The 15,682-nt window shown below is 43.5% G+C and overlaps 1 protein-coding gene across 2 annotated transcripts in view; it reads left to right on the top strand.

The window, feature by feature from the left end:
• KIF2A (kinesin family member 2A) overlaps nucleotides 1–15,682 on the top strand; it is a 271,896-nt gene that overhangs the window by 198,558 nt on the left and 57,656 nt on the right. For both annotated transcript variants that reach the window (XM_033930524.1, XM_033930514.1), the window contains exon 15: nucleotides 6,941–7,051. In XM_033930524.1, coding sequence (XP_033786415.1) covers nucleotides 6,941–7,051 — 111 coding nt within the window. The remainder of the gene's footprint in view (nucleotides 1–6,940; nucleotides 7,052–15,682) is intronic.

The following is a 15,682-nucleotide window of genomic DNA, read 5'->3' as shown; positions in this document are numbered from 1 at the left end:
ACAGGATTGGTCCCACCACCGATCACTGAGAGGACTCCACTACTCACCTTTCCTTCCTCCGAGCGAATTCAGCTACCAACCTTTGGTGTCTGTTCATCAACCAGTTTCTAATCCAGTTCACCACTTTGGGTCCTAACTTCAGCCCCTCAGGTTTGTTTAAGAGCCCCCTATGAGGAACCGTGTCAAAGGCTTTGCTGAAATCTAAGTAAATTACATCTAGCATATGTCCTTGATCCAATTCTCTGTCAACCAATCAAAAAATTCAGATTCATTTGGCACAATTTACCTTTACTATGGTTTACTCGTTATTTGGTTTTTCTATTGCAGGAATGCATCCGAGCCTTAGGCCGAAACAAACCTCATACTCCTTTCAGAGCAAGTAAACTTATGCAAGTACTACGAGATTACTTTATAGGAGAAACCCATGTTGCTTTGGATCCTGTAACACATTAGATTCTAGGAATTTCACTATCCTTTCAGCAATGCTTCCATTATTTTTCCCAATAATCGAAGTGAGGCTTACTGGCCTGTAGATTCCCGCTTCAGTTTTGCTACCATTTTTGTGAATTAGCATCATATCCGCTCTTCTCTGATCCCCAGAAACCACTCATGTTTCCAAAGATTTGTTGAAGAAATCTTTAATAGAATCAGCCAGAACCTCTCTTAGCTCCCTCAATATCCTGGGATGGATCACATCCAGTCCCATTGCTTTGTCCACCTTCAGTTTTTCAAGTTGTTCATAAACACATTCTTCCGTAAACGGCATGGTATCTACTTCATTCTCGTGTGTAACTTTGCCAGGCAATCTTTGTCCTTTTCCAAGATTTTCTTCCATGAACACGGAACAGAAGTGTTCATTTAGCATGTTTGGCTTTTTCCTCATCACTCTCCACATATCAGTTCATAGCATTTTTTTATTCTCGCAATTTCATATTTTGTTATCCTCCTTTTGCTAATTTATATGAAAAAATATTTGTCTCCCTTTTTTACATTTTTAGTCATTTGCTCTTCCACTTGTGCTTTCTCCAGATGTATCTCTCTCTTGGCTGCTTTCTGCTTCACCTAGTAGTCCTTTCTGTTTATCTCTTCTTGAGTTTTTTTTTATATTTCACAAATGCCAACTCTTTTGCCTTTATTTTCTCCACCACTAGTTTGGAAAACTATATTATAGTAATTTAGTAAATGACGGCAGACAAAGACCTGAATGGTCCATCCAGTCTGTCCATTAGTGATACTCATTTAAAAAATACATGATTTGATTAACTTGTCTCGTCTTTGATATTTCACGTAAAGGTCAGTAGCCATTTTTATTGCTCTTTTCAGCTTAGACCACTGTTTTTCCACTTCTCTCATGTCCTTCAATCCTAACAGCTCTTCCTTCAGGTACTCTCCCATTTTACTAAGTATGTATGTTTGAAATCTAGGACTTTGAGTTTTGTGTGGCTGCCCTTCACTTTAGCTGTTATATCAAATCAAACTGTTTGATGATCGCTACTTCCTAGGTGGGCACCAACTCATGAACATTAGAAATACCCTCCTCATTTGTGAGAACCAGATCCAGTATTGTTCTTTCCCTTGTGGGGTGTCACCATTTGTCTGAGCAGAGCCTCTTGAAAGGCAGCCATAATCTTTCTACTTCTTTCTGATTCTGCTAATGGAACTTTCCAGTCAGCATCCAGCAGATTGAAATTGCCCAACAGCAGCACCTCCTCTTTCTTTCAGAACTTTTGGATATCTGCAAAAAGATCTTTATCAATTTGCTGCATTTGAATTAGAGCTCTGTAGACTACACCCATGTAGCTAAAAGTTCCATCTTTTCTTTTCTGAGTGATCCATATTGCTTCTTGCTCTCCCCAGGTCCCCAGCATTTCATTTGCTTGGATATCAATCTTTACATAGAGAGCTAACGCTTCACCTTTTTGAACATATGAGTATCTGTCCTTCCTAAAAAGATTACCGGTAAATCCCGGTATGTTTGCATTCCATCCGCGGGATTCTTTGAACCATGTCTCTGTGATAGCAACAATAACCAGGTCTGTCTCCAACATCAGGGCATGCAGATCATGAACTTGGTTGCTTAGACTGTGAGCATTTGTGGTCATTGCTTTCCAGCTATCTTTCAGTGGTAAACTCATTTTTTATATAGTTTGTTTAGTTTTGCTTCCTGTTGTATTGCTAAGAAGTGAGTTGCTAATATTGTTTGCATCGCTATCTTTACTACCAACACATCTTGTGTTTGTTGGGGTGGCCTCCATAATTGTCCTTCATACATATGCCACCCCCTCCTTCTAGTTTAAATGCCTAGACACATAGACGAGCATAATCGAAAGGGACGTCTAAGTCTGTTTACGTCCATCTCGCAAGTCGTCCAAAGTTAAAAAAAGCCTAAGACACATTTTCAAAAGATACGTCCAACTTTTTTTTACTTTTAAAAATCGTCTAACTATATGTCTTACCGATCTGATCGTTCAAGCCACTAAATCGTCTATCTTTATACCACATTTCCGCCCAACCTTCCTTCCAAGTCCAAAATGCCTAGAACAAGCCCTGTTGGACGTGGGAGGGGTCTTCAAAGTGATGGACTGCACACCTAGACATGCCACCTAAATAGTGCGGTACCTTACAGAGTACTGCTGTGAACTTCACAAAAAGGGTGCCATGGCTTCTCCTCACTACAGCTCCCTTATAGGTGACGATGAGCCCCCCAAACCACCTCCAGAATCCCCTAGACCCACTTATCTACTAAACTAATAGCTCTTATGGCTGCAGGAGCCACTTATATGCCAGTAAAAAAAAGGGTTTTGGGGGTATATAGGGCAGTGCACATGTTTCAGTATCAATGCAGTGATTACAGGGGCTTATGGGCATGGGTCCTCCTCTCTATGGGTCCGTAACCCACCCCCAAGATAACTTAAGCTGCCTCTGGGCTAGACGACTAGGCTTTCCTATGCCAGGTGGCTAGGTGATGATGGTCTAGAGGCTAAAATTTTTATGGGGGTGGGGGTGGTTGGTGATCACTGGGGTAGTGTGTGGGGGTCTGTGTTATGTGTTTTCAGTGCTTATCTGGTGAGTTTAGGTGGGTTTTGTGACTTAGACATGTTTTACATGGTCTCAGTCACATCGTCCAAGTTCTGTCTAGGCTCTGTTGTTAAACTTTCGGTTATACATGCTGTACGACTAAGTCTAAGCCGGCCCACGTCTCGCCCAACTCCCGCCCTCGACACGCCTCCCGAAACGCCCCGTTTAGCTTTGGACGTTGAGTGGCACTATGAAGGCCTAGGTCATTTAGAAATACGTCCAAAACCCGGTTTTATTATCGGCGCTTGGACGTTTTTGAGAAATGTTCGTCCAAGTGCCGACTTAGGCCGGTTTTTGGACATTTTTCTCTTTCGATTATGAGCCCCATATTGTCTAAATTTCTCAGTCTCTTGTTTTTCCATGTATTTCCCCATCCTCCTATGTACCTAAAGCCTTCCTGATGATACCAGGCCTTAAGTCACCTGTTGAAGTCTTCTCTTTCATTGCTCACTGTTGCAAATGTTGGTATTTCTTTGGGAGAATTTTTAAGAAACATCTTGAATATAACACCTTGCAGGTGCATATGGTGGTGTTGGGCTTGCTTCAGAGGGCACCACATTAATTTTTCCTTGGCAGCTCACCCAGACATTGTTTATTTCCTGAAGGGGGTAGTTCACTTGAAATCTGCACTGTACACTACTTGCCTGGACTAGAATCTCAACTTGATTTTGAGAGCTCTGCACAAAGTCCCCTTTGAGCCACTTCAAAAGGCAATACTTAAAAACCTTACCCAAGATGTGGTCTTCTCGGTTGACATCTCTTCAGCTAGAAGGATTTCATAGTTACATGCTTCCCTTGTAGGGATCCCTTTCTCTGTTTTACAAAAGTGGGTGTATCCATTTGGATGGTTCTGTCCTTCTTGGGCAGGAACTAACAGGTGTTCCAGTGACTTGTTCCTGCCTGATTTTAATCAAGCGGACTATGATAAGAAATTTATCTTTCTCTCTTTTCTCTCTCTCTTTCTACATCCTGGATGTGCACCATGTTCTTTCATTATCTGAAAGTCATCAATGAATTTCATTGGTCTGTTTGTGACATTTCATTCATCTGTTTGTGATGTTTTCAGGTAGTGTGTCTTGGTTTTAGGAGGCCTTTTCTTCATATGTTCTGTCGGGTAGAATTCTACCTATTTCTCTGCAGGCTGTCTCCATTTCTTGGATGGACTTGCATTCTTTTTTTCTACAAGAAATCTGCCAGCATTATTGCCTGGATTGTTTGGCCTGGTCAGATGCTTCCTTTTGGGGCATCGACCAGTTTGTCTCCCACTCTTCTTGATGATTGCTTTGCTACATTCCACTCTTTAGAGGCTCATCTATTGTTGAATGTAATAGAAGGAAAACTTATGTCTTACCTGATGATTTTCTTTCCTCTTAATAGCAACAGATGAATCCAGTCTTCCTGCCCTGCCTGTTTCTTCAAGTTCAAGATTTAGGTTTTACTGTTTATTTTCCAGGTTTTTTTAAAATAAGGAAGAAGTTAGAGTAATACTGGCTGACTGAGTTGACCATCCTATGTGTAGCTGAGTTCGGCTTTCATCCTCTATCTCCATCTACTCTTTAGAGGTTCATCTGTTGATGTCAAAGGAAAGAAATTTACCAGATAAGACATAATTTTTGCATGTGTAGTTCAGGGCTTGTTTTTTTTAAATTATAAAACTAATCATCCAGATATATAGCCACTGATTGGGTTAGATTGAAAGCATTTCTGCATTTTGAACATGTTCCCAATAAATTGGGTGATTAATTAGAGGCAATGTAATCTTTAGCAGAGTTCAGTGTAATAAAAATGCATAGTACATTTTATATATAAATGATAATTTCTTAATTACAGTGGAACCTTGGTTTACGAGCATAATTCGTTCCAGAAGTATGCTCGTAAATCAAATTGCTTGTATATCAAAGCGAGTTTCCCCATAGGAAGTGAGGGAAACTCGCTTTGATCCGTTCCACCTCGTCCCACCCCTCCGAGGCTACCGGCGCTGCTCCGTTCACCCCCCTTGAAGCCACCGATGCTGCTCCATACTCCTCCTCCCACGATCCGGCATCCCCCTCATCCTCCCCCCCCCCGCTCACGTCGCCCCCCCCTTCCCTCGCGATTCTAGATCCCCCTCGATTACCGAAACAAAATCCCTTACCCCGATTGGGCACCGACACCAGCACCAACGCATAGGACATGCCGGTGCCTGAAGATCCTACCTCTTCTGGGCTGGGCGATGCATCAAAGGAGATCCTCCCTGTTGCCTGTGCTGGGCTGGACTGGGCTTTGAGCATTTGCGCATACTCAAAGCCTTCTGATCTCGCTCTCTCCGAGATTCTCAGATTCAGAATCTTGGAGTGAGATCAGAAGGCTTTGAGCAAGCGCAAATGCTCAAAGCCCAGTCCAGCCCAGCACAGGCAATAGGGAGGATCTCCTTTGATGCACCGCCTAGCCCAGAAGAGGGAGAATCTTCGGGCACCGGCATGTCCTATGCATTGAAGCCGGTGCCGGTGCCCAATCGGGGTAAGGGATTTAGTTTCAGTGCTCGGGGGGGAGGGGGGGAATGATGTGAGCGGGGGGGGGGATGCCGTATCGCTGGGGGGGGATGCCGTATCGTGGGGGATGGCGCTCGTAAATCGAGTCAAACTCGGTTTCTGAGGCACCAATTTTGCGAATGTTTTACTTGTCTTGCAAAACACTCGCAAACTGGTGCACTCGTAAACCGAGGTTTGACTGTAAAGGACCATTTAAAAGTTAATAGCACCTTTATTATGCCATTGTTTAAGACCTGTGGTTGCATAATTTGTTTATTCAGTGGCTGATATTTATTGATGACTAACTGGTTAAAAATATTTGATTTAAGTTATCAGGAAATCTATCTGCATGTTCACAGAGATATTTAGATATCTAGATACAAATTAATAATATTAACTAAAAGATATCCAGCTACAGACATATGGGTGTGCTAGGCCTGTGATATCTGGATCAGTTTACTGAGTAATAATTTTCACCATTATCTGGCTGTTTTTGCTATGCATCCAGGCAACCCCTTTTTCCTGCCTTTTTTTTTTGTTTTCTAGATAACTTTTGGCTGGTCATCATGGTGTTTTTCTTAAAGTTATGTTTGATAGACTGAAATTTTAAAAAAGGACTTAGGGTAATTTCCGCCCAGTATATTAAGCATGTTAATGAAACATTGGACGTTTATGAAAATATTTCACTACCTGGCATATATTTCTGAAAGAACTTTGGACAGGAAATGTCAAGCCAAATATATTGAATTATTTTCATACAAATTCTTAGCATTGCCCGGATATTTATTTATCCCAATAGCCCTCTGTATGGGGCTGAACTTGTACTTAAATGGCATAGTGAGTGTCAGTATTCATCTCAACGAACCCGAAAACTATGGGTTAGATACTAATATCTGCACTAATATCTGTTGTTTTTGAATATTTTTACTTGCTACCTCCTTCCCACCCCCACAGTATTTTTTCCCAGATAGTAAGTCATATGTATACCAAGTTTGGTTGAAATCTGTCCATTCGTGTCAGAGTTATGCTGGAACATTCAGCTCAGTGAGGCTGAAAACTATGGGTTAGATGCTAATATCTGTCATTTTCAAATATTTTTACATGTCACCCCCACAGTATTTTTTTTCCCAGATAGTAAGTCATATGTATACCAAGTTTGGTTGAAATCTCTCCATGCATTTCAGAGTTATGCTTCGTATTCATCTCTGTGAGCCCCAAAAGTATGGATTAGACAGTAAAATCTGTTGATAATACACACACACACATATATATACACCCCCCTTGATGTTATATATACTGTAAAGATAATTTAGTGACTATGGTTTACTCGTTATTTGGTTTTTCTATTGCAGGAATGCATCCGAGCCTTAGGCCGAAACAAACCTCATACTCCTTTCAGAGCAAGTAAACTTACGCAAGTACTACGAGATTCCTTTATAGGAGAAAACTCACGGACCTGTATGGTAAGTTTCAGTTGTTAAAAATATACAGCAAACCTGCTTCCCATTTCATTAAGAAATTGTGGAAAAGTTATTTGACTATGTCGTGTATGCTTGTCCTTCTAAAATTTCTCTGGAAATCTTGCTACTTTTTAGGATCCTCACTGTTTGTTAATTTAGAGTAGTAGCATAATGGTTAGAGCAGCAGACTGAGAACAAGGAAAGCCAGATTCAAATCTCTCACAACTATTCCTTGTGATCTTGGGCAAGTTGTTTAACCTTCCTTTCTTCAGGTACAAACTTAGATTATAAACCAGGGGTCTCCAAAGTCCCTCCTTGAGGGTCGAATCCAGTCGGGTTTTCAGGATTTCCTCAATGAATATTCATGAGATCTATGTGCATGCACTGCTTTCAATGCATATTCATTGAGGAAATCCTGAAAACCCGACTGGATTTGGCCATCAAGGAGGGACTTTGGGGACCCCTGTTGTAAATCCTCTGGTGAGAGAAAACACTGAGCTACTACTAGAAAAAGTGAGAGCCAAATCCAAAATCCGTTTTATTTACTGTTAGATTTATAAGGCTGAAACACTCACACCACCTCCTTAGAGGACAGTGTAGATAGGAACGTGCACTCTGTTATAATTAGCATTTTGAAATTTAGTAAATGTCATACATTCCTTGGCTTAGATTCAAGTCCTTATCCCTGGTTATACTGACTAGTAATGGACACAAGGCCCAAGTAGAATAAAAATAAAAGCTATTTATAAGCAAGTAAGCAACCAAGCAGGAAAAACATAAGTGACTAAGAATAAAAGACAAATGTTCGTATCAGATAATTAGAGAAGTCCTGGGTCAGGCCCTTAAAAGAAGCCTCTTGTTATTACGCTTGAGCAATAATAGAGCTGGCATATAACCTGAAGATAGTTGTCTTCTCTTGGAGAGATACGGCAGGAGACAAGCAGAAGCTATGAGGGGTCTTGTGTGGTACAGAAGAGTGCCTGCCATACTTTAGCGGAGAAGTTGACTTGAATGGTGGTAATTCAGGCCAGATGGAAAAAACAGCTTTCTTTAGCATCCTTCAGGCTGGCACAGAAATGGATGGGTTTACACTCCTCTGCCAGCAGGTAGAAACTGAGATACTAACTTTTTGGCTACAGTACAAGTGGGCTGTGCAGTCCCTATTACAATTGGTCTTTTCTCAGTCTCTATCAGGTGGAGTGGTAAGCTTGTGCAGTCTGTGTTGAGGTTTTTGGGCCTATTGGATCTGATTTAGTGAATCTTTTTTGTCCCTTTTGCTGTCCGGACAGAGCTTGAGAGAACCCTTTTGGGGGTCCTACTGACCTCGTGAGTGCCACACATGGAAGGATCAAGTCCCTCCCCCCATTTTCCCCACCTCTCCAGGTTTTAAGAATTTAGAGGTACCTCAACTGTACACCTGGCCATCTTTTAGGCACAGATTACAGTTTACAGTACCAATGGGGTTTGCTTTCTTGATACAGCTGATAAGCTGGGAGAAGTAAAAAAAAAAAAAGATACAAGAAATAAAAGGAGCATAAAGTGATCCTGAGGCTGTCGTTTTGTACAGCATTATTGTGTGTGAGTTTTTGGAGCATTCTTTATGAGCGCTTCTAAAAAGCAGAACAAGTTCATTTTCTGTGGGTGCCAAGCAGTGGATGCGGCTGGCAGGTGCACCAAATGTTCCAGCCACCTTGAGGGGGACCTGGCTTCGGATGTCGGCATGCTGGCCTCCCCTTCGCGCATGCACACCGCTCATTGGCGGGAGGTGGTGGTGAAGCCCAGGCTTCTCCTGCTGCCCTTGTTTGGGGTTTCCTTGTCTGCCAGCGGTTGGGCAGATTCGGTGTTGCAGACTGCCGAGGAGGCTGGGGATTCCCTTACCACTGCAGCTGGGGCGGCTGGCAGTTTATCTGTAGCGGCGGGTCGAGTTTGGCTTCGGTGCTGCGTATTATTTCAGGTGACAGTTTGTCAATGGCCCTTCCCTCAATTTTGGCAGGAAGCATGTCCATTTTGCCCACAGCCTCAGGCAAACTCCCTCCTGTCTTGGAATGACAGGAACAGAGCTTAAATGTGTCTTCTGCTCCTGCTATGATTTCTGGATTGCCACCGGGGATTTTTTTGCCCTGAGTTTGTGTTAGCTATGCGCAAGGCTTATTTACATGTGGCTGGATATCCTGCTGTGGTACCGGGGGTCTCGGGGTCATCTGGGGGGTTTCTCCCTTCCACAGCTGCCCCCGTTCAGTCTCTTGCTAAAGGCTGCCTCTGTCCAGCCCCCTTAGCCATCGTCCAAGCGGCTGTGGGTGTATTGGGACGAGAATTATTTTGTGGCTGATCCGTTTTTCTCCGAATTAGGACTTGGATCTTGGATAGGACCTTCCAGATTCGTTAGGAGGGGCCTGATATTTTGGATGGAAACTTTTCAGAGGCGCCGGTTGGTGTGGATGCATTAGTTGTGTGCATATATCTTTGGGAAGAGTTGCAGGAGCTCATTCTTCAGGTGTCTTCAGTTTTACACTTTGAAGAGGAAGCAAAGGACCCCCCTCGTGTTGTGGACCAAATTGTTATAGGGATATGGTCAGCATCCCGCTCTTTCCCTGTGCATCAGGATATTCAGGGTGTGGTGCATATTCAGTGGAAAGTTCCAAACACACCTTTTCACTTAGCGCAGTCCATGGCCAGACTCGACCCTATTCCTGATGGGGATAGAGATATCTTTAAGTCTTCTGTGGTCAATGCAGTGGTCTTGGCTATCACGTGCAGACATACTGTGCCGATGGAAGGTGGCTCGGCCCTGAGAGACTCTCAGGACTGTAAAATGGAGGCTCTACTTAAACAAATTTTTAATGTGGCTGCCCTGGTTGTCCAGGTGGCAATTTGTGGTGGTCTGGTAGCCCAGGCTTGTTTTCGGTGGTCTGAGAGAGTTCTTGACTGTGAATCAGCTGACTTGATCCTTAGTGGATCAGGAAGTTGCTAAGATTGAGCTGGGAGCTTCTTATCTCGTTGATGCCATATATGATCTTTGCATGCCTCGGCCAAGTGCATGGCTCTTAGTGTAGCAACCCGCCATACCCTGTGGCTTCGGGGTTGGTTGACGGATGTGGCATCTTAGGCTTAGCTCATTAAGTTTCCCTTTCGTGACCCCTTTCTCTTTAGGGAGGAGTTAGATTAGCTGATTCAGGCCTTGAGTGACTCTAAGGTGTCTCGGTTATTGGAGGACCGTCCTCGCCAGGCTTAGCAAGTTGGTTCTGCCCAGGGACATTTGCGGGAATTTCGTAGGTACTGCCCTGGCCGGGGTGCAACCTCTTTTCCTTCCAGAGGACATTTCCTCCTCCGCCCGTCTGGCCCAATGACTCATTGCAGGTCCTTCACCCGGGAGTTTTACCGGGGATGAGCCAAGATCACAACGGATCAATGGGTCCTAGAGGTGATTTAGGACAGTTATGCTCTGGAGTTTTCACGCACTTTGCCAGATCGTTTCCTCGCCTCTCCTTGTCAGGAAATTTAGAAGAGGAGAGCTTTTCGGCAGACACTGCTCAGGTTACTGGACCTCAGGAGATTTGTACCAGCAAGTACTCCATTTACTTCGTGGTGCCCAAGAAAGAAAGGTCTTTATGGCCCATTTTGGATCTCAAGGTGTCAACAGAGTGCTCTGGGTTCCATCTTTTTGTATGGAAACTCTGACATCTGTAATTCTTGCTGTCCAACCTGGGGAATTTCTGATTTCTCTCAATCTGACAGAGGCCGTTCTGCATGTTCCCATTTGGGACTCCCATCAGTGATTCCTTTGCAATTTTGGGAAAGCATTATCAGTTTTGTGTGCTTCCCTTTGGTCTAGCTATGGTACCACACACCTTCACCAAGATTATGGGAGGGATGCACCAGAATGTCCTCCTTGTGCAAGGCCGCTGCCACCACTATCTGGACGATTGGTTGATTCAAGCAAAGTCGTTGCAGGAAAGCTCTTGGGTTATGGCTTGGGTTGTAGAGTTTTTGCAGTTTTTGGGCTGGGTGGTCAACCTATCAAAAAGCCAATTGACTCCGTCTTAGCACTTGGAGTATCTCAGTGTTCTTTTAAACACCAGCTTGAGGAGAGTTTTCCTTCTGGAGGCCAGGGTGTGTAAACTGCAGATGCAGATTCGCTCTCTGATTGATTGCCGAAGTCCACTGGTTCAGGACTTTCTGCAGGTCTTGGGGTCCATGTTAGCCTCCTTGGAAGTAGTCCAGTGGGCTTGGGCTCATGTGCGTTCTCTTCAATATTTGCTTCTTCGGTGATGGTCACCACAGATTCACGTTCTGGACTCTTCTGTCTGCTTCAGGGATTAGTTCATCGCAGCCTGTGCTGGTGGCCCCAGTATTCCACTCTAGTTCAGGGAGTGAGTTGATCAGCCCCAGTGGACAGTGCTTCTCATGGATACCAGTTTCCTCGGTTGGGGAGCTCAATGTCTCGTTCGCTTGACTCAGGGCTGCTGGTTACCGGTGGAGGCATCCTGATTGATCAATGTTCTGGAGACCAGAGCCATTTGGCTAGCATTGGTGAAATTTCAGTCCTTGCTGGAGGACAAGTCAGTTCGAGTTCTCTCAGACAATGTCAATGTGGTGGCTTATGTCAATCGTGATGGTAGCATCAAGAGTCATCTGGTGGTGCTGGAGACCTCGATGCTCATGGAATGGGTGGAGGCTCATCTTCGAGACATCATGGCTTCCCACATACCAGCATGGACAATGTCCAGGCGGATTTTCTCAGTCGTCATGCGCTGGATCCCAGTGAGTGGTGTCTTGGGCTGGAAGCCTTTGAATTGATTATTCAGGCCTGGGGTTGGCCATTCATGCATCTCATGGCCTTGAGTGTCAATGCCAGAGTTCTGAGGTTCTTCAGTTGGTGCAGAGATTTCCAGGCCGAGGGGCTGGATGCTCTGGTGCAGGGTTTGACTGGTGGACGGCCTGCTGTATATCTTTTCCTTCATAGCCTCTGGTGGATACAGTTCTTTGGATTGCCTGGCACACAGGCTGTGAGATTCTCGGGGCTCTAGACTGGCCCAGGCACCCGTGGTATGCAGATATGGTTCATCTGGTAGTGGCAGATCCTCTCCTGCTGCCCTTCTTGCTCGATCTTCTGACTCAGGATCCTATTCCAATGTTCGATCTGGGTCCTTTTTGTCTTACAGCTGGGCTTTCTAAAGGGCTTGCCTGAGGAAGAAGGGATATTTGGATAAGGTGATCTCCACTCTTAGGGTCTTGGAGAGTATCCACCTCTCGGGCTTATGTGCATGTTTGGCATCTTTTTGAAGAGTGGAGTTCTGCGTGTGGTATGGTTCTCCTTTGCACTGCTTTGCATCCTGGAATGAGGCCTTGCTTGGTTCTTCCTTCGGGTGCAGATTGATGCTTTGTCTTCTTTTCGTGGTCTTTTGCATGGTAGATATTTGGCCTCTTCTCCAGATGTGATTTGATTCTTGAGGGCTGCAAAATTGCTCTGGCCACCAGTTCACTCTCAGTTTCTGCCTGGGATCTTGATTTGTGCTCATTCGTCCTCCATTTGAGCCTCTCGATGCCTGCATGTTGAAGGACCTTACTCTTAAGGCGGTTTTCCTGGTGGCCATTACTTCCACACGACACGTTTCAGAACTGCAGGCCTTCTCTTGTAGGCCACCTTTCCTGGAATTCTCTAGGAAAGCTGGTTTCTTCCTTTCTTCCAAAGGTGGTTTCACTGTTCATGTCAACTAGCCCATGGTCCTTGTGGTCTTGGGTAATCAAGAGGGCTCGTTGGATCAGGGGCAGGTGCACAAGTTGGATGTCAAGTAGGATCCTTTGCTCTTATGTTCAGGAGACCCAGGAATTCCATAATTCAGATCATCTTTTTGTCCTCTTAGCGGGTCCTCGTAAGGGGGGGGTGACAATGCTTCCAAGGCTACCATTCCAAGCTGAATCAAGGAGGCTATCGCTTCGGCCTACCTTCTCCAAAAAAAAGCCTGTTCCATAATTTCTCAAAGCTCATTCCACTTGGGAGTCAGACAACTTCTTGGGCTGAATCTTCTCTTCTACCTCTGGTGGATATCTGTAAAGCTGTGGTTTGGTCTTCTCTCCATTCCTTTTTTCGACACTACTGTGTCAAGCACATTGGGATGTGGTGTTCGGTGAGTGTGTTCTTGTGGTGGCCCTTCGGGGGGTCCTACCCATGATTGTTACTGCTTTGGTACATCCCATCTGTTTCTGTGCTAGTCTGGAAGGATGCTAAAGAAGGAGAAATTAGGTCCTTACCTGCTAATTTTCTTTCTTTTAGTCCCTCCAGAACAGCACAGACCCCACCCTGTCGATTTGTTTGGTGTGTTTCGTGAAAAGTACAATTTTTTTTCTTCAGGAGTTGGTTGTTAGGGGGGTTTAAAAGAGCAGCAGCATTTGGTTCGGCTAGTTTTGCTGGTGAACTGTGGGGCATTTCTAAAATGTTCTTGTTCTGATTAGTATCCAACAGTGTTTTCCTGTTATTGTTGGAATGTTATTGTTTTCAGCCTAGTTTTCTGCTTGGCTATTCGTGAAGACTGATTGTAATAGGGGCTGCACAGCCCACTTGTACTGTAGCCAAAAGTTTAGTGGCCCAGTCTCCACCTGATCGCAGAGGATAGTAAACCCATTTGTTTCTGTGCCGCTTTGGAGGGACTAAAAGAAAGAAAATTAGCAGGTAAGGACCTAATTTCTCCCTCCTTCCTCGGTTACCAGCACTGCTTAATTCAGTCTGGTGGAGACATTATCCTTAAAGATAAGTAAGTTCTTCCCTTTATTTTGAGCTCTGCTTCTTAAGATGTAGTGCTTGTAATTCAGGAAAGTCCCCAAACTCAGGCACCGAACATGAGCTCTGTGACCGCCTTCAGGCTCTGAAGTGGCTGGGTTAGCCTGACCCGAGATACAAGTTACTGAGCAAGAATGTTTGTCAGGGGATTGCTTTAGGCAAGCAGTTCATAAGCCATCCCTTCTTGCTGAAGCAGGACTTTGGTGAAAGCAGGGCACAGTTCATACACAAGGTTGTCAAGCCAAGCTGTAAATAAGCTATATAGGAAAGAGGCCTTGGATGCCTTACAGACTTCTGTTTATAATACATATAAGCATCCATATTTAGTAGTGTTTTATTTTGGGTTTTATATAGTAGTAGTATGTAAAATTTTGTCAGTGAGCTATTAGAATTTCCAGAAAAAGATCTTTGGATTTATACACTTTTAAGACAACATATATTTATTTATTAAAAAAATTTATACGTTGCATACAACTATGAGGTTTACATATCACATACATAAAATCTTATTTCCCTGCGATTTCCACATATAACATAGACATAACTAGACAACATCCATTAATATCCCCCAATATAAAATATCAATATACCAAGTCAAATCAAATTTCAACAATTAAGAAAGCTAAAACGCATTAGATCAAATGATCTATTTCAAGGTAGGTGACAAAACTGATCCATATATACAGGCAAAACAAGTCAAATTCCAACAGTTCAAGAATGCAAACAAGCTTTAAATCATACATTACTGTCAGAGCATTCTGAAGAAAAAATTTTCAGGTGTAATAAGCATTAGCATAGAAAGGCATTAGCAAATAATTGCATTTTTTTAAAATTCATCCTCCCAATACGGAATCGCAGAATACCAGGCAGGGCATTCCACAGTTCTATACAAGCCACAGACATCATTGATGCTCCAATCCTAACATGCATAATCAATATTTTTCCCTCCAAACTTAATTTTATCCCATTTACAGATCTAAGCTCTCTTCTCGGTTTATAAATTTCAAAGAATTCTTGTAAAATCTTTGGAGAAGCATGATACAATGTCTGGATAATTGCAAGAACCTTAAACTGCACTCTTTGTTGTTTGGGTAACCAGTGCAATTTTTTCAACGCAGGAGTTATATGAGTGCTCCTTGAAACACCTGTGATTAATCTTGCAGCAGAGTTGATAAACAACTGCAAAGCTCTCAACTTCCCTTTCGCAACTCCCAAGTAGAGTAAATTGCAATAATCCACTCTACTCAGGATCAATGCTTGAACCACAATACAAAAATCAAGTGCTAGTAATCTATAGAGCATTTGAAGTTACATATAGCCCACCCTGATCGTTTTCAATATTTGATTTTTCATTGTTAAACAACTATCTAAACACACTCCTAAGATAGTCATCTCCTTTTTTACTGGTAATTTCTTCCCATATCAAACACACTTTCCAGCTCAAAATTGTCTCTTTGACCTTTCACCACTATTACCTCTGTTTTATTAACATTCATTTGTATAATAGAACCAATTCCAGTGCAATGGGTGTAGAGCTTCTGAACAGCTGGGTAATCATCTCCAAACCGCATGTCTTGCAGAAGGCAATAGTTATTTTCTTTGACTCTGCCTCCTTCCCCGGTGGTCTATGCTATAGCCTCCCAGTTTTTCCCTTCCGCAAGCATAATCAGAAGGTTTGAGATCTGCTTTAATTTTGTTTTACATTTTGGGGTTTTCTAATCAGATTTTGAGGCTTGCAGTACTACAGAGGTTCCCAGTACTCCTGGCATGCGAGAAGATAGTCTCTCATTAAAGCGGTCTGTTGCTAGCAGGCATCTCTGTTCACAGGGTACCTGCCTAGCCAACCTGCTCTAACG

Source organism: Geotrypetes seraphini, chromosome 1 (assembly GCF_902459505.1).
Source record: "Geotrypetes seraphini chromosome 1, aGeoSer1.1, whole genome shotgun sequence".
Classification (NCBI taxonomy): Eukaryota; Metazoa; Chordata; class Amphibia; order Gymnophiona; family Dermophiidae; genus Geotrypetes; species Geotrypetes seraphini.
Note: the sequence above shows the minus strand (reverse complement) of the source record. Positions and strands in the feature narration are given on the sequence as shown.